The 19,183-nt window shown below is 40.1% G+C and overlaps 1 protein-coding gene across 1 annotated transcript in view; it reads left to right on the top strand.

Annotated features, from left to right (window-relative positions):
• Positions 1-19,183, top strand: part of MYPN (myopalladin) — a 95,175-nt gene extending 75,992 nt beyond the window's left edge. The window contains exons 11-20 of the mRNA XM_018567084.1: positions 562-1,077; positions 4,268-4,409; positions 6,940-7,161; positions 8,143-8,292; positions 10,647-10,729; positions 12,039-12,165; positions 12,245-12,452; positions 14,569-14,734; positions 14,874-15,007; positions 18,838-19,183. Coding sequence (XP_018422586.1) covers positions 562-1,077; positions 4,268-4,409; positions 6,940-7,161; positions 8,143-8,292; positions 10,647-10,729; positions 12,039-12,165; positions 12,245-12,452; positions 14,569-14,734; positions 14,874-15,007; positions 18,838-19,010 — 1,921 coding nt within the window. The 3' untranslated portion in view covers positions 19,011-19,183. The remainder of the gene's footprint in view (positions 1-561; positions 1,078-4,267; positions 4,410-6,939; positions 7,162-8,142; positions 8,293-10,646; positions 10,730-12,038; positions 12,166-12,244; positions 12,453-14,568; positions 14,735-14,873; positions 15,008-18,837) is intronic.

Here is a 19,183-nt window from a genome sequence, read left to right as displayed (position 1 = left end):
TATATATATATAATCTAGTCAAAAGTTTCTGAAAAGTTTAGGCTAACAAAAACTGAAAATGAATGTACATTTATACAAAAAGTGTCCTATATGATCAAAAGGCACTTGAAATCTGGATGAACTCTGGCTGCAACAGGTTTGTCTGTAGGGCCAATTGATTTTGGGCATAGCCCAACCTACTGGGCTCATGAATTTAGTACTGTCCAGGTAATAAAGAAAATAGTCAAAATTTTCTAAAGGAGTATAGAATGTTCACTATGCAAAATAAGTATTTACATAGCTTAGTGAATATGGTAAAATTTTATTCACCCAATCAAGTGCAAGGAAAAAGAAAAAACTTTTTTTTGCTTGAATTTGTTTAGATGATTGAAGTGAACACAGACTTACTGAGCTAAATAAACATTCAGTTTGCGAAGATAAAATGGTCTATTCCTTTAATATATCCATTCCACTGTATAATAACTATTCCATTCAGGTTTAATAATTACCATTTACATATAAGCGATGCCCAGGCAAAAGTCTGTTAACAAAATAATATCAATCAACATGTGTATTTTACAGAGACCCGATGAAATTACAACAGCTACATAATCAAGTTATGATTGAGCAACAATTTCAGCCTTCATCCCCAAATTCCGCAGCAGGAGATGCCCTGCCAAATTCAGTTGTCCAAAATTCTACGTCACCTTATATGTTTGCTCATCCTCTGCAGCATCTTTTAAACCCAGATCCAGTAAATGCATACCCAGTGCCTACAGCTAACACTGTTTCACCTATAAGGCCATGGACAGTTGGCACTCAGAACACCACCAGCACTTACCATGAGATTTCATCATCTTTGTCCTCTACTGGACAGCCTCAGTCTCTTTTAAGTTCTACAGATTCAGTATTATCTTCAACACCTTCTACGCTGCCCATCAAGAACCATTTCCAACCACAGACTGTATTACAATCTCCTGTCTCTCCTCCACGGATTCAAAACCCTGTTGCCTTTCTTAGTTCTGTTCTTCCATCACTACCTTCACTACCAGTAACAGCTCCAACAAATGCAATGGGTCTGCCAAAGAGTTCTTCCACGTAAGTAATGAAGTTTGTCTTTCACATATAAATTCTTTGCCTGCTTAACATCTACCAAATGATAGATTAGGTTGAAGTCCAGTGGGGTACCGTATTTATATTTGCAGCTGTTTTTGTTGGTCTAACCAATATAATAGCATAAAGGTTAGGAGAGAGCAGTGTTAATTTTTACAGTTTTATAAAGAAACAATAACATTGAGTATTTTCAACAAAGGACCAGTAATTAGATATGCATTGATTATAACAACTTGCATATACTATTCTTCATTCTTTCAAGCAGGAGTGCAACTTTAAAATATTCAAATGAAAAACTATATTGGCTGTAATGCCATTGCACATATTACCTATTGACCGGAACTGGAAGTCCAAATAGATTTGTTCTGATTGGATCGCTTCCCAAATCGTCTCTCCCTAACATTATAGTCTAGTTTTAGTTAGTCGACTTAAAATGTCGATATATTTTCATGATAGTTTTAGTCATCATAACTTAGTTTTTATTTGGTTTTAGTCTAGTTTTAGTTTCGCTTCTCGGCCTTTTGGCTAAGATCAAGTGTAGTATCTGTTCTTATCAGTTGCCGGTGGAAGAACGACACCACTCCTTCTCGAGGTGATTAGGATGGTGGCTTAGTATTTACCGGCGTAATTGGTGGGTGTCAGATGGGGTACAGTCCCTCCTGGTTAGATTCTGGCCCAGTGATGCTGGGCTTGTCACCGGTGGTAGGGATGGACCCCTGACGGCACTACCTTCTGATGGGAATGGATGCGAAGCTTGGTCGAGGCTAAAGGGTTGGGAGGCGGCAGAGCCCGTGGTGTTGTGCCCCCTGGGGGTGGCGTCCCAGGGGTGCTCAGAAAGTCACTTGGGTGTGGGAGACCCACTTTGACTCACTGTGCACTTGGTCACACACCACCTTGCAATTTCTGCACAACGCCTCTTGGACAGGCCTTATGGCTAGTCCGGGGCAATTATTTAGTGGTGCACTGGCACTATTCCTTTATTTATAACAGAGTGCTAGGGTGCAGGTACCTTCAGGGCCTATTCCCGATGCAGGGGAGGAGGTTCTGTGCCCTAATATAGGGTTCTCTGCCTCCTCCCGAACCAGGGAGTCTCTCTTCGGGAGAGCTACCTACCTAGTACTTGGTGGGACCTGTTTCGGCAGGTCCCCGAAGGATCGGTGTCCGCCAGTCTCCGGGCTAGCGGACCAAAGTATCTCAACCCCTGTCAGGAGCCTTGCGCCCCGGGGGGTCGGGAATTCAAGGTCCCTTCTTTATTGAAGGACCAAGCACCCTTGTGCACGTTTTTGTGTGCTGTGATTTCACGGTTCACTTTTTTTGTACACAGGGGGAAGTTTGTTTTATGATGCACGTCCACGGGCTCTTAAAAAAAAGAATTTAGTCTAGTTTTAGTCACTGAAAAGGTGTTGTTGACGAAAACTGATGAAAATTATTAGTCAACGAAATTAACACTGGGAGTGCGGAGAAGTATACTATCTGCATGCTTTAATTTGTCATCTATGAAAGTCTTATTGCATTTTGAAGGTAAACGTAAGCCCTGCTTTGTATTTGCAGGGCGTTTTTAGTTGTCTTTAGTTGTTTGCAAGGTATTCAGCTATAATAACAAAGGAAAACTCATCACACCCTCAACACATAAATGCGGTACTATAATGACCTTTACTGATAACATGGGCTTAGTTTGATCATACTGAGCTGGTTTTATTTATATGATTATAGTCACGGTCTAACAGAGATTGCAGGAAAAATATGCAGTGAGATGGCCAAACCCATTAGGTAAGAAATGTTGACTCACTAAGTCTGGATCACACAACTACAGCTGTCTGAAATTTTGAGGCAGATTAAAATTATTTTTTTAATGATGATTGCCCAAACTCATTGGGTTGGTTTACTAAAGGAGATAGAATGGGGAAAGGTTAAAACCCCTTTCATGGGCTCTATTAAAGAGATGTCTGTTCTGGAATCAGCATATAACGAGACAGGAAGTGAGGGAAATCTACAACAGGGAAACAGACAACAATAAAACAATGACGGAAGTGCTAGCATTCCCCTAACTAACTTTTTTTAAAAAACAATGTCATTGTTGCTGTTAAAAAGTTTCCTTCACTTCCTGTCTGGTGAAAAGGTAGTGCCCTGGACAGTAAGAAAGGGAAAATCTATATAACAGAGCCCCGGATAGCAGTAAACTTGACCGGGGTTCTAATACTTTCCAGGTTTTGGCTATAGATACATTTTAAATGATGATCCTCAGAATCTCAGACTTACCCTTCTCCTCCTCTTACGCACCTTTCTTTAACCCCCTTTTCCTAACCTAAACACAGACGCCCACTTCCCACCTTTCAACACCCTAGGAAGCACAACATGGGGGAAATATTTTGACTATGATCCTCAAACTAAATACAATAATTAACACAAATATTAATATCTTTCAATTTTTGTTGTACAGCTGCTTGCCTCAAGGTATACAAAAATTGAAGAGGACATGACTAAACCCATGCCTCCCAACTGTTCCTCATTTGGAGGGATTGTCCCTCATATGGAACCAAATCCCTCTGTCCCTCCTCAGTTGTCTGTCTAACCCGCTTTTTGGTCTGATGTACAGATATCTATGAAAGGGTTTTTGTGTTATTCTGCACTAAAACCTTTATCTTATCTCTTAATTATCTTGTTGGCTATTTTAAAAAAGCTGGTGCAGAGAAAAAGAAAAAATCAAAAAAACAATTCTGGGTTTAACCAACAAATTTTGACATATACATTCTTAGTGGTTGGGATAGCTACAGGTGTGACAGGTTTGTGTCCATTGCCTAAATACATTGTGATAGAAGGTGTTCTCCTTTCTCATCTCAGAAGGTTGGGAGGTATGCTAAACCATATTATTATTTACATGAGCATTTAACTTGTTTGTTATCATGGCTGATCATTTAATATTATTTCAGCAGAATAATCCTAGAATAACCTTGATAGTATTACGTAACCTATCATATACCCCACCCTGTTTTTGCTTTCCCTGCTCTGCAGATAAATAAATACAAATTCAATAAAAAAAATATGCAGATGATGAATTTATGAAGTCTAACCTCCTGTCTAACTAATATCTATAGTCACCAAAATGCAACTTTAGATCATGTATTTCTGTGATTTGAATAGCTCATAATACAGTACAACTTCTTTTTAATCCCAGGCCTCTTCAAGCAACACTAAAGAAAACTTCAAATCCTGTAAGGTATATACCGCAAGATCAAATTCGTGAAAATAAGAATTTGGTGGTACAGGAGTTAGAAAAGAAACTCTCTTTTAGAGAAGAAGCACCCCCTCGACAACAGGTGTGTAATATAAATTAACTAAATAGTCAAAGTGTACCTCTTCTCCATATACTGGTCTAAGATTTCAGAGAGTGCAGCCTGCAAATGTGCTAGAAATTGCTGACATAAGTGTGGAACACAGAACGCTAATCTCAGGAGCCATTACAAATGATTTAATTGGCTGAATTTTGCATGAATTCGCAATTCTGACACAACTGTGTGAGTGACAGTTCCTCTTTATATGTGAACCTACAGTAAAACTGTCATGAAAGAAATATGTCATTTCAAGCTGTTGCTTAGATCTAAACCATAACTTCGGTACTCTGGTTTCCTCCCACACTCCAAAGACATACTGGTAGGTTAATTGGCTCCTCTCTAAGTTGGCCCTCTATGTATGCATGTGAGATAGGGACCTTAGATTGTAAGCTCCTTCAGGGTAGGGACTGATGTGAATGTGCAGCTATGTAAAGTCCTGCGTAAATTGTCGGCGCTATATAAATACCTGTAATAAATAAATAACTTGATGACAATAAGGATGGTAAAGAACTGTGTATCAAGAAAAGGAAGAGAAAAATTGTTTTTTTTGCTGGCTCCAGAAAAAACAAGTCCAATAACCTTCAGTCTAAGAGATATATATATAAAGTGTATAAATGTATTAAACAATAGTAAAAAGCATTGGATATGCATAGAAAATATAAAAGGACATACACCTCAGAGGAGAAACCTCCTATCACCCCCTAGAATACCACAATCGAGGTTAACTAGGTGATCATAGATCTTTACATATATACATGAAAACATGGCAGAGAAGCATATACATCTCAAAGGAGAAAATTTTGATTAATTGTATTAATAAACCTCAGGTGGAAAAGACAATGCTTGTGGGGGTGATATAGTGCTTGCAATGCTAGAGAGAGCAGTGCTTGTAGACTCTATGCTTCATGAGGAGGAGAAGGAGGTAGTCTGAGGGTCATACAATAGCAAAGTATAAGTAATAGAACAATAATCAAAATTGTGCATAAAAAGTATTAGCATCTGGAGCCAGCAAAAGGGAGGATCTGTGCACCATAAATATTTTTGTCTCTATCATGAACGGTTGCTATGTTTTTTTCCTTAAAACACTGTTTTCACCTTTTTTTCTATTTTGCATCTCAATGCTGCTCCACCCTACCCGACACACACACTCATATATATACTTTTTCAGCCACTTCCTGTCTACATGCATTCACTTCAGTGTCATTTGCTCTGGACTGGCTTCCTGATAATGGCAGCAGTGGATGATGCCTGTATGCATGTATTTGAGCATGGCCACTTATAGGCTCAATCAGAGCTTCATGTGACAACACAGGACTTCAATTAGGAGGCAGGGACAAAGCACTGTCACTAAGTAACAGGAAATGCCAGAACAAAAAACTTCATGGCAGGATCGCCAAGCATTAATATGAAAAAAGCTGTCTTATTTGTGCATCACTCAGCTGTAGATCCTCAAATCATCTCTGAATTGGTGCTGACACAGTCCTTCCTTCTGGGGGTGGCTCCTTTTGTTCCCCATCATCCCTGTGTGTGGAAGTTCCAAGTTCACTCCCGTAATAGACTATACAATTTAATACGAATCAGTCAAGTAAAGGGAGTGAGCTTGGAGCAGTGGCTACTTTACAACACACAGAGGGACCATGTGTAACAAAAGTAGCCACCCTCGAGAAGGAAACACAGTGTCAGCACCAATTCAGAGATGATTTGTGGATCTAAAGCTGAGTGATACACAAATAAGATACATTTTTGTTAACAGTTAAGATACGTAAATGAATGTTTAAGATTTAACTCCTGAGTTTAGTGTCACTTTAAATACTTTGGGGTTGATTTACTAACCTTATAAACACGCCACAAACAAGTATACACCTCTGTAGTGTGTTCCCTCCCAGCATGATCTATGGGTGGAATCTAAACACCTTTGTAGTGTGTACACACCCAGCAGGTGTGTTGTGCAAAGCCCTGCATGAATTGCAAGGTGATGTTGTGTAAATTAGCTCTACGTTGTGTTGCTTGCGTTGATGAATGCAGGAATGTAAATGCATGAGCTAACCATTTTTGTCTAAACTGTGAAGCAGCATTATATATGCATCATGTGCATGATTTTTCCATATATGGCATTAGTGGAAATATGCTTTTAGAGACTTTTTGGTTGATAAATATGTTTTGCTGTGTAAAAATCACACGCACCTGGTGCGTGCGTGTGTTTAGGTTAGTAAATCACCCCCTTTGAATCAGTACAACATCCAGGCAAGTAGCATTTTCAGAAGTAGAAGTCATCAATGCCAGCCTCCATAATATTCTTGTGACAGTTTTCCTATAGGTAGGGCTTAAATTCAAATCAGTGGCGATTCCATGTAATGTAGCTTAGTAGGACATCTTAGCGTAGGAAATTATGTTCTGTCTGGGATTGTTAATATTAGGAATTTAATCCTTTCAAAAATATAACTTTGTGCTTATAATGAAAAAAAGGTACAATACTTTGAGAAAACTGATTGGTTTTGAATTTCCATATTTGTAGGAATATAAGATATCCAATTTTGAGCAGAGACTGATGAATGAGATTGAGTTTCGCTTGGAGCGCACCCCAGTGGATGAATCAGATGATGAAGTGGAACATGATGAGATCCCTAGAGGAAAATGCATCGCACCCATCTTTGATCGCAGGCTGAAACACTTCCGTGTTGTAGAAGGTGCATCAGTCACATTTACGTGTAAAGTTGTTGGGATACCTATACCTAAAGTAAGTGAGATGCAGTACTTAAAGGGAACCAATAGTGTTTTACTTATGTCTTCTTTATTTATGTACTATGTTCAAGCGTAAGAGATATATTTTTTATTCCCATTTGGTCAGGGATAACTGCATATAAATATTTCACATTTACCCTTTTATAGCCAGCGTGTGGCAAGTCCAAAATTGATGCTCCTGAGTTTCAGATTGCTGGCTTTCTGTTGTGCTGTACAGGACAGCAGGACACACACATGATGCTGAATGACTTGGAGGAGAAATACAACCTCTCATTTCCTCCTTCACAGTCCCCTTTGGATCTATAGGAGCAATAGATAAGTGCAGAGCTAGTGCTGGACTTTCTTCTTAGTGCAACATGCACTGCACATATGGAAACAGCCTAAAACAAATGTTTTTAAAATAGGGATTTAAGACTAATAGGAATTGTATTTTACAATATATTAATCAACTTGTACACTTCCAAAAATATAATGAAAAGGAACCTAAAACCACTTTTTAAAATAACAAAGAAGCCAAACTTTTGGCTGTTAACATCCAACCAGTGTAAAAGTATAGCATAGTTGTAACCTCATCTGTGATTATCTGTTTGATTCAGATTTGACTGATCTATTACCATGGCAATAAAAGACAAAACTCGAATGTTTACACTATCTGTATCATCAGAAATAAATAGAAAATATGTGCAGTGCAGAGATCTTACCAATAGAGTTCCAAAGAGTTCTAAGAAACTGCTAGGTGATTTATCTCTCCAGCATCTACCAAATCAACATCAGCTTTGTGTGCAATGACCATAAATGAACCATAAATGACCATAAATGAAACAGCAAAATTCCCTACACCCTTTGCCTTGTGCATGTGTGCTGTACTGACCTGGATGTTACAGCATTGGACTTGCCAATCTCTGATCACCTGTACTGCTTTTGAATGTAACAGGTTATAGCTAAAGTTATGTTTTTGTTACTCTGACTATTTTAGGTATACTGGTTTAAAGATGGAAAGCAGATTTCAAAGAAAAATGAACACTGTAGAATGAGGAGAGAAGCAGATGGAACCTGCTCTTTGCATATAGAATATGCCAATAATGATGATGACGGAAACTATACCATCATGGCTGCAAATCCCCAGGTAACAGGAATATTGTTTTGTGCAATGTAAATATTATGTACATTTTTAGCAGCTCTGAGAAAAAAACCTTTCAGATTATTAGACTGTGTATTTTAATACAGAACTTTGCTAAGAAGTATTTACATATAAACAAGTGACAGAACATCAGCCTAGTGTAATTCTATAAATACTAGGGATGTATCACTAGGGATGCAACAAGCGAAGCCGGCCTCCTAGTCAATCAGGAAGCTGAAAAGCAGGTCATTACATGCCGCTTGGCTTCCTGATTGGCTTGGTAGTCGGCTTCACTTGTTGCTAGGCAGCCTGGCTTCCTGACTAATCAGGAAGCTGGGCGGCACCTCATGACCTGCCTCCTGGCTTCCTGATTTGTCAGGAAGCCAGGCAGCCTTGAGAAGTGAAGCCACGGTTCTTTCGATAGAACACCAGCTTCCCAGGCAATCAGGAAGCCAGGCGGCAGGTCATGATCCTCCATCCGGCTTACTGATAATCAGGGCACACGACACTGGTATCGGTATTCGGTATTGGTGAGTACCAAGAAAAAAATATCGGTACTCCGAAAAACCTGTATCGGTGCATTCCTAATAAATACTATAGCATAATACTGTTTAGGGGGTTCTCATGCCTTCACCTGTTTTATATATGTGGAAGAACGGAAAGAACTGTAAAAAATCGGAGCTGTGTTTGGTTGCTCCTGCAGCTAAGCCTGTCATAGCTATGGGTAGTAAGGAAGATCATGGGGAATTGTATCAGGGAGAATCAAAAAGTAAAGGCAATTTATAAATTTCGCAGTAACCGGAAAAGAGTGTGCAGTACAGTGCTCTGACTTTAGAGTTGTAGTGATGTGGACAGAAACATGGGCACTCCCTTGTAAGATTGCACCATCGAATGTAGGCTCAGTATGTCATATGAAAGGTTTATGAGTGGGTAGAAAGATTTAAAGAAGAAGAACAGGTGTAACCGTTGAAGCTTGTTCTGGTCACCCATCAACATCGCACACACAAGACCTTAACGACAGAGCAGATGCCTTGATTAGAGAAGCCGACGAATAACAGTGCCTCAATTGGCTGCAAGTTTTAATATCAGCTATAGATCTGAATTTGACTAGTCATCATTAGTGCATGATGACCTGGGATACAGGAAAGTCTGTGCACAATGGGTTCCCAAACAGCTTACTGCTCTGCACAGGCAACAGTGTGTGGAGGTTGCGACCCAGTTCTTGAGACGGTATGAAGAAGATCGGAGTGTTCTGTATCTGGTGCCGAGCGATTATCACATGTTTGGTGGAGGCGCTTTGTGGTCGCAGGTTCACCTCAGATGATGAAGTAAAGGAAGCAATGCACCCCTGGCTTAAGCAGCAGCCAAAACGCTTATTTTGTGCAGAAATACAGAAGCTATCTGAACGATACAACATCATCTTGCATGGGGACTATGTTGAAAAGTTATAAGTGCTCACAGTTACTTCTATTAAAGCTGTTAAATGTATTTTGCCTATTCTTTTTGATTCTCCCTTATATATTATTAATTATACTTATAGTTTTAATTTAATAATTCATATTTACATTCTACGGCCACATACAAGGCTATTTTCCATCATATAGTAATGGTAGTGGTTCATAAATGTAATTTTAGATTAATTTACATTACTGCTATAATCAGGGGGAGCATGTCAGGTAAACAATACAATATATGAACATTATAGCAGATACACAAATTGCAGGGCATTACTGCATTTGGACACAAGATGGTGCAGTTGTTACTTGCAATGCCAGATACAGGCTGAATAATGCATTGTCTTTGGTGGCAATAATTCAAAGTTGCATATTACACAACTAACAAGGAGAATGTTATTTCATATTGAACATGCAGTTTGACACCATAAGGGAAATGTTATGTCATAGAGCCCACAGCTTTATTGAGGGAATTCATAAAGCTGGAAGCCTTTTGTTTGATCAGGACTATTTTATTATTTTTTTAAATTCTTTATTTTGAATTTTCAGATAAGATAGGCAATATGTACAAAAACACGTAAGACCGTCTATGCCGTAGTCCACTTATATATATCAACAGATACATCGAGCATGTGAGATTATCATGGTTCCCTGACCCTGTAGGGCATCGTGTGGGAGGATCGCCCATTGTACCGGTGACTACGAATCAGGATCAGGACTATTTAACGCAGTTTCTTAATAGCAACATAAAGACCAGGATCGGGGACTTAGGGGTACAATGCTGCCCACAAATGTGCATATAACTCCCTGGAAATGATGCCCTTTTTTATTCAACATCTCACTTACATTATATCAACATCTCTTACATTATATTTTACAATTACTGATGTTAATTTTATTTTTCAGGGAAGAATCAGTTGCTCTGGACATTTACTTGTGCAGTCAGCTCCACTACGTCCTCGTTCAATTCCTACTGTATTGTCTCATAGGTAATGTGTTTATTATATACTCCTATCATTGATTATTACTTTTCATACTGAACTATTCACAAGCATAGGGACCTACACATCACCTGGGTAACCGGTGCTATTAATCCCAAGTGTGTACTCAAAGCATGAGGACCCATTAGGAGTACCATAAAAGAATGCACAGAAAGCCCCTTGCAGGCACAGGCAGTAAGTACTGGATGGAGTCCCAGGCCTCTCCATCTACTGCTGGTTATCTAGGTGCATTTATCTGTAGAGCAACCAGTCTGGATGCTCAAAGAACTTCTAAAGCGAAAACATTTTTAGCATGAAAAAGATGAGAAGTACAAACAGCTAAGCCCAGCAGGCATGAAAAGATATTGTTTCACAGCAGGAGAGAGTCATAATGGACCATTAAGATTTACAAAACCACAAACTGAAAGTGCATAAAAGGGGCATAGTAGAGTCCACGTAGAAAGGGGAAGCACTGGGGTTTAATACAGGTAAGAGAGAATGATGGGGGGATAGAATGAGAATCAACAACGATAGATATAATTCAAAATGAATGGCCATAGCGATTGTAGAGACCTGCCAAGCTAGGTTCATGCCTAAAAAGGAGTATGGTGCAGGTGTGGGGGCGATAGAGTGTCAGGTACACAGGAATGGCATGGAGGATAGGGTCAGGGTAGGTAGAGGAAAGAGCGGGAGGGAAGCAAGAGGGAAAGTAGGGTGAGGAGAGGGGGAAAAAAGTGGGGGGGAGAAAGATATACAGGTGGGAAGCAGGTTAGCCTCTTCAGACATTTCAGAGAGATATACAGGATGCATCACAAAGAAGAGAGCAGTTGAAACCTGCAGGCAAACAGTGGGTTAACCAAGGGGCCTTTATAGCGTTACATTTTACCAGTTCATCTGCTTGTATTGCCATACATTTTTTGTAGTAAATACAAAGAAGTTCAGGAGAATAGGATGGTCAGTTTTTTCCACACTTTCAAGTGTTTGCTTGGCCGCTGTAAACACATGTGTAATTAGATGGGTTTCAGGGACTGAGTATCCCAAAGGTCTTTTATTAAGAAGCGCCTCCACTAAGTTGCAGCTAATGGGGCGACCCAACAGTGTTACCATACTATGAGTCTGTAAACGTGGGCCCAGAAGCTTCTGCTAAGAGGACAGTCCTACCACGTGTCTCAGATACCACTCTGTTATAAACAGGGCCCTAAATAGTAATTCATAAGCCTTCCAAAAGAATCTCTAGAAATGTATCTAGGTGAATTGTTGTCTTGTTATCAAGGAATGGATGCATCAATTTCATTATGATTACATATCCCTTGTGTAGGACACGGCCACGTCAGGCAGAAGTGGAAAATGAATCTGTACAACAGAGGTTCTTCCGGCCGTACTTTCTCCAAGCTCCTGGAGATATGGTGGCACATGAAGGGCGCTTATGTAGATTAGACTGCAAGGTAAGAAAGGTAGAGGTCTCTAAATTATACTCTATCAAATGTTTAAAGAAAGAAACTCCACAATGATTTGTTTTAACAGGTGAGTGGTCTACCGCCACCAGACATTATGTGGGTTCTCAATGGAATACCCGTCTCACCAGATACTACTCACAGAATGCTGGTTAGGGAGAATGGAATTCACTCACTTCTCATTGATCCTCTCTCACAAGCTGATGCCGGGACATACACCTGCATTGCAACCAATAAGACAGGACAAAACTCATTCAGCTTAGAGCTGAGTGTGATGGGTAAGATTGCATGCAGTTTCTTACTTTTTATCTACAGTGGGCAGTAAGCAAGCACTGGAAAGCACTGCTAGTCATTTGCTATAAAAGTAAAATCATTGATAACGGCAGGTCTCATTTTAACCACACCAATCACAGTAGCTGTGATTGGTGTCTGTGTGCTGTTTGAAATCAACACTGCAAGCACAGACAGACCTGTAGTCTGCTTAGTATTTACTCATAATTATTCTGAGACTTGTATTTCCTTGGGCAAGTGAGAGCATCAAGTTCTACAACATTATTTTTTTTTAAATAGAGTCAGGATTGGCCTGGTGTCGGCTGTTCTCAGTGCCTCTTATCACTTGACTTCAACCCGTCTGTCATGTGACAACAACCAGGCCTAGCTATTGGCTTCTGGGCCCAAGCACTGCATCATGAGTTGAGGTCAATGGCCCCACAATGCCAGGAAGCACCTAGGATTTTTTTTACGAGCTGAGACATAGGAAAGGGTGGCTGGCGAGGAGGCTTGGGAGAAAAATGGCAGAAGTATAATTATTATTTCTTTCTCATTCATTGAAGGACAAGGATTAAAAAAACAAATAGGGTATACAGTACATTGCTGCCTACTACACTGGCAAACAAAAAACAGTGGCCAGCCAGTATAACTGCTTCCACTCCCAGCATGCCTTAGATATTCGTTAGTTTCCTAGGAGGATTGACATCTTTTCTCCACTGAGAAAAGTTTAATCTTCTGCACTAGCCATTTTTTTTCTGTTATGCAGAAGGGGTTAATACTGAAGGACTAAACAGGGAAGCACTTAGTTTAAGGGATTGTCATGCACATTTGCGCCGTGCTCTTGGCCTTTGCTGTCTGCATGCAGTGGCCTAGTCACCTCTTTGCCGTCTGTACCTTTCCTTTTTCCAGAAGCCGGTTCGTGGGTGTCTAAAATTGAACCTTATACCCTGAGCTATATTGTCCCTGCCTTGATGCGCAACATGTCAAATTCCACAGACACAGGGTGCAGGGGGGGCCTGACACCGACAGTCTGGAAAAGTGTCCACTGCTTGATTCCCTACACTCTTCAGTCTTCCTTTGCTCCTTAAGATGTTACCTTCTCGCTGGTTCTCTTCTTTCATGGGACAAATTACAAACCTGATTGCTGCGTCATTGCAGCGGCCAAAAGTGTACTTCTACACATTTCCCTACATCTGATCTGCCTGCAGCTTTAAAGGCCTCAAAGTCTTCTGAGACTCTGCCTAATAGGGAGTCTCAAAAACCATTAATGGATCATATTGCCCCTGAGGAGGTTCAGGCTAGGTTCACACCTAGGCGATTTATCGCGCGGACTTAGTCGCGCGATATCGCACAAAACAGAGATTTGCATTCAAGTCTATGGAAGCTGTTCACACCTTTGTGATTTGTCGCGCGGTAGAAATCGCCTGTCGCACAAAAAGGTGCATTAGCGATTTTCGGGCGGTTGTCGTGCGGTTTGGGTTTCATAGACATTTCTATGCATTGAAAACAAAATCATGCAGAAACACGCAACACCAGCTCAGTCGCTTAGGTGTGAACTTAGCCTCAAGCAGCTGTTGTTACGCCCAGGCATAGAGATGCTGTGCCAACACCTTGAAGTTGGAAGAATACCCTTCAGCTTCTACCAGTGCTGCTACCTGTCTAGGATCTTTTAGAGGCCCTAACACTGTTCTTACTCAGTGGATACTGACGCATACAAACCACTCTCTGATATAATACTTGGCTTGCTTTAATCATATGGTGAACTTAGTAATGTAATAAGAGACATCTGAGAGCTGGGAAAATCATTTCAAGGGGTGTTTTTTTTAAACATCCATTCCCTCCCCACCCCAGTTCACATGGTTATTTGGAAGTTAAAGGAAGGAAGACATTGTCATTTTTTAGTAATTTAGGAAAGTAAAACGTACTGAATTTTTTTAATGAAAAAGTCATTTTAATAACCACGTATTGTATAATTGCTTGAGCAACCATTATACATTATAGATTATATACATTTAAGGAAAATGTACTTTGCCTGTAAGTGATTCATTATGAGAATACTAGAGGAAGATCTTCACTCTTTCTAAAAATGTGTTGTACTTTCCTGCATTTCTCATATTCTTTCAGCAAAGGAAGTGCAGAGACCACCCGTATTTTTGGAGAAGCTGCAGAACAGTGGGGTACCAGAGGGTCACCCAGTTAGGTTGGAGAGTCGTGTTATTGGGATGCCTCCTCCAGTCTTCTACTGGAAGAAAGACAATGAAACCATTCCAGCCCACAAACATAGGATAAGGTATTTGCTGACTTGCTGATTTGTATATGATAAATGGAATTGTGGATGCCCATGTATATTTGTCTAATACTTATATGTCACATTTTATTTTCCAACTTGTTTGTAAGAAAGATATGTGTTGTTTTTATCCATTTTGCAGTATGCACCAGGATGCCACGGGGTATGTGTGCCTACTCATTCAGCCAGCCAAAAAAGAGGATGCGGGGTGGTATACACTGTCAGCAAAGAATGAAGCAGGGATTGTGTCCTGTACTGCTAGACTTGACATATACGGTAGGTTTAAACGCAGATGATAATACATGAAAATAACAAAGACAGGTATATTAGCAAAAAAGCAGTAATTTATTTGACTGGCAAAATCTACCAAAGAGATTGCTGTGCCAGGTGAATATTATCTGATGATGTAATATAGGAAATGCATGTTACCAAGAAGAGTGCTATGAGAACAACCAGGGAGAGTTCTGTGATAGTTGCACATTACATTAGATATTGCCATAAAAGCTAGATGGAGAGAGAGTACTGCGAGAGCTGGTTGCTACCAGAGAGAGAGAGCTACCTGGTCCCTCTATATCTTCACTGTACTATAAATTCAACTATAAGTTGGCATGGGCTCGAACATCGGGAGCTCATGTGTTCGGCGAACACACAAACTGTCAGGGCGTTCAACTGGCTGTTCGGCCGCCGAGCTCCTCACAATGCACTGTGTGCATTGGAGAGCCCTGATTGGGTAAAGCAATGCACCTGACCACAGGTTAGGTGCAAGACTTTGTCCAATCAGGGCACAGGGCTCTGTAGGAGCCATGATTGGGCAAAGTAATGATGACTGTGCCCAATCATGGCTCACAGCTAAGTCCCAGCCCCACACTATATAAGGCTGCTTACACGGCAGCCTTATGTAGTGTGTTGCTGGAGTTAAATATAGAGTGTTTCTGTCAGTGTAGTGTAGTGAAGTGCAGTGCAGTGTAGTGCAGTGAAGTGAAAGCTAACTGGTGTCAGTGTAGTGTAGTGTCAGTGCTTTATACAGCATCTAATGCTATATATACAGTACTCTGTACTGTATATAGTATTTTTTTCTATGCTGTATATTCGCTGTCTTTTTTTTTGGTGTGTCAATGGCGTCACTGGTGTTTCTCCTGCGTCACCAGTGTTCCAATTCTCTTTTTTTTTTCTTTTTTTCTTTTTTTTAATTATTTTTACTTTTTTTTCAGCAGCAGGTTCTTTTGCTGCCTCATTGCTATTCCCCCTTCCATGTCGCGGGTGCTCCCGTTTAAAAAAAAAAAATAACAAAAAAAATAATAAGCCATTATACCATAGTATATAGTGCAGCAAGCATTACATACGATAAAGTATTGCACCCAAGCACCAATTTCCCATCCCACATTCTCTAATAAAATTTTATATTAAGCCCCACATCATGTCTGAAAGGCCAACAAGGAGACAGGTGTGTGGCAGGTATATATAATTTGAATTTTTTACGGCAGGGTCCAATCCTGCACTCGCCAAGAATAACTCTGAAGGGTTACGTGTGAAGGCACCGCCAACACTGAAGGCCCAATTTTTTTTGGCACCTGTGTGAAAGGTATATATAATTTGAATTTTTAGAGCAGGGTCCAATCCTGCACTCATCTACAATAACTGAAGGGTTACGGTGTGAAGGCACCGCCAACACCAAAGGCCCAATTTTAAAGCACCTGTTGTTACTTTCCTCCATTGTCTGCAAAAGAGGCACTAGAATGTATCCAAATAATCTCTAACCTGGTTCCGAGTGTGCTATAATGTGGCCTCTTCATACAGACGGCCTCCCCAAGCAGTTGTTTACAAGATTAAGGGAAAACCAATTTAAATGTCATTTTTTTCATTATAAATGTAATTTTTGCTGCAGCAGGTTCTATACATCATACAGATCCGCCACTTCACAGGCAGTTTAAGGCAACCCCCCGGGCACCATATTTAAAGGAATTTTTCATTTTTATTGTTTCACTTTAAGCAATGTTAAAAGCACTGCTCCTTTAAAAACTGTATTTTTTAAAAGTGTTTTTTTCATTGATACATGTCCCCCAGGGCAGTACCCAGAACCCCATACCCTTTTTATGGCCAATAACTTGCATATAAGCCTTCAGAATGGGGACATTTGATTTTATGAGTTCTGGTCCCAAAGACTTACATTGAGTTCTAAATTCAAGTTAGAACTTTTTCCATGTTCGAAAGTTCTAGTTAGAACCAAACTCAGGTGTGTTCAGCTCATCACTAACTATAAGCTGTCATGAGAAGGGTTCTCCTAATCCTCTTGTTTTATTCATTCATTATGTATTTATTACAGGTAGTTAAATAGCGCCAACAATTTATGCAGTGTTTCACATATTGCACATTCACATCAGTCCCTGCCCCCGAGGAGCTTACAATCCTTAGATTGGATTGGACTTAGATTGGACTAAGGATACGAACTTTAGTCCCCATCTCACGCACATACAGGGACGATTTAGGCAGGAGCATGTCTTTTGAGTGTGGGAGGAAACCAGAGTACCCGGAGGAAACCCACCTTGCACAGAGAGAACATTGTTTTTGCACTCTGTTGTAACTGGACAATCTACCTTTAAATTGTAAAGTAGGGATGCACCAATATATATCGGCCGCCGAAACATATCGGGCGAAAATTGCACTTTTGGCATAATGCCCAAAGTGCCATTTTCTGGCTGATACAGTGGCGCATCCATTCTTTCTCTCCTCCCCGCTGGGTGCTGCTCTGTGTCCCAGCAGGGAGGAGAGAAACTGTCACAGACGGCCAAGCGCTGCGGGAAAAAGATCGCTGTGAGCAGCTGGCGTCTCTCCTCCCACAGCGCTCAGCCTCCTGTCACAGATCAGAGGAGAGCAGTGTGGACGGAGACAGCCAGCGCTGTCACAGCAAGCTGAGCTCCGCTCGCTCAGTCTCCTGTAAAAAGCATGTCAGGATGGAGAGTGAGTACAAACACTCAGCGATCAGTGATCGCTGAGTGTTTGTACGTAATTGAGGACATAGTATGTTTACTATATCCTCAATTATGAATGAATGGGAAGTGATCTGCATCAGTTCCTGTTCATTCATGATTGTGGATATAGTGAACATACTCTGTCCTCATGTCATAAATGAACAGGAACACTCAGTATAGAGGATTCCTGTTCATTTATAATAGGGGCTGCAGAAAAAGAGATTGAGGACTCTGTGTTTTCAATCTCTTTTTCTATTTTAAAAGTGAAATATCAGGGCTCTGTTTAGGCCCCTAATATTTCCCCCAAAGCCCCTAATAGTAAAGTAAAAAATAAAAATATTTAATAAAAAATAAATATTAAAAAATGTAAAAGTTTTAAATAAATTAAATATTTCAAAAACTTTAAAAAAAAAAACATTTTCGGTTTCGGCCTGACATATTTTTTTTTATTTCGGTTACGTTTTGGTTTTGAAATTTTCATTTTGGTGCACCTCTATTGTAATGTGCCACGCAAACTGTTGCTTTTATATAAATCCTGTATATTAATAACAATGTATGGCAAGCTACTTATATTGTCTAATATAAAGATATATTTTATGTGCAATGGGTATATCAAATAGTTAATAAAAAGGTGCTGCTGGAGGATCAGGGTTTGCCAGAAACCGAGAAGATCACAAATAATTCTGAAGATTTCCTACAAGAATAGAAGAAATGAAGAACAAGCCCTTGTCCAGGACAACCAATGAGATGCTTTATTTATTTCTATACTTGGATAAGGGGACTCACATAATAGACGCTTTTCACATGATTGCATGATTAAAGTAAATATTTTTTCAGTGAAGATTCCCAATTTCTTTAGAACATCAGCCTCCTTATGCCTCTCGGTCATCTATTGTAGATTTACCAGCCAATTAGGAGCCATTATTTAGGTGTATGTAGAGACTTTGTATGTCCTTCACCGTGAGCAGAGGTCATCAGAATGTTCCTCTCACACTAAGTTGCTGTGGGAAGAAGCCTGACAATAGGTGTTGCTGATTGTAATGTAAGTGTATTTAAACTGAGTTTATGAGCTCCGATGAGAAACAGGATTTTCATTCATGAATATATCATTAAAGTGTTTTCCATCAATTTTTGTAGCCCAGTGGCACCAGCAGATTCCTCAGCCAATCAAAAAAATACGACTTCCTGCAAACCGCTACTCGACATTCTCTGCGCCAAACCTGGATATTCTGCACCCGTACCCAACTGCAGAAACCCCGCTGAGCTTTGTGTTTCCAATCCGCAACGTGGTAGAGAGCGACGAGCTGTGAATTCAACTGGCTACAGTAACACTGAAACTGTGAAGAAAATGACAGCGGAAAGTTTACAAAAGTCAATTTTTCTATTTTTTTAAAATATGGTTTTAGTTTATTGCCCATGTTAAATAGCCTAAGAGATGGAAAGTATTTCAATGTTTAACCTTAATGGGGCTTATAGGCGCAAT

Source organism: Nanorana parkeri, unplaced genomic scaffold, assembly GCF_000935625.1.
Source record: "Nanorana parkeri isolate BGI_ZX_2015 unplaced genomic scaffold, ASM93562v1 scaffold1005, whole genome shotgun sequence".
Classification (NCBI taxonomy): Eukaryota; Metazoa; Chordata; class Amphibia; order Anura; family Dicroglossidae; genus Nanorana; species Nanorana parkeri.
Note: the sequence above shows the minus strand (reverse complement) of the source record. Positions and strands in the feature narration are given on the sequence as shown.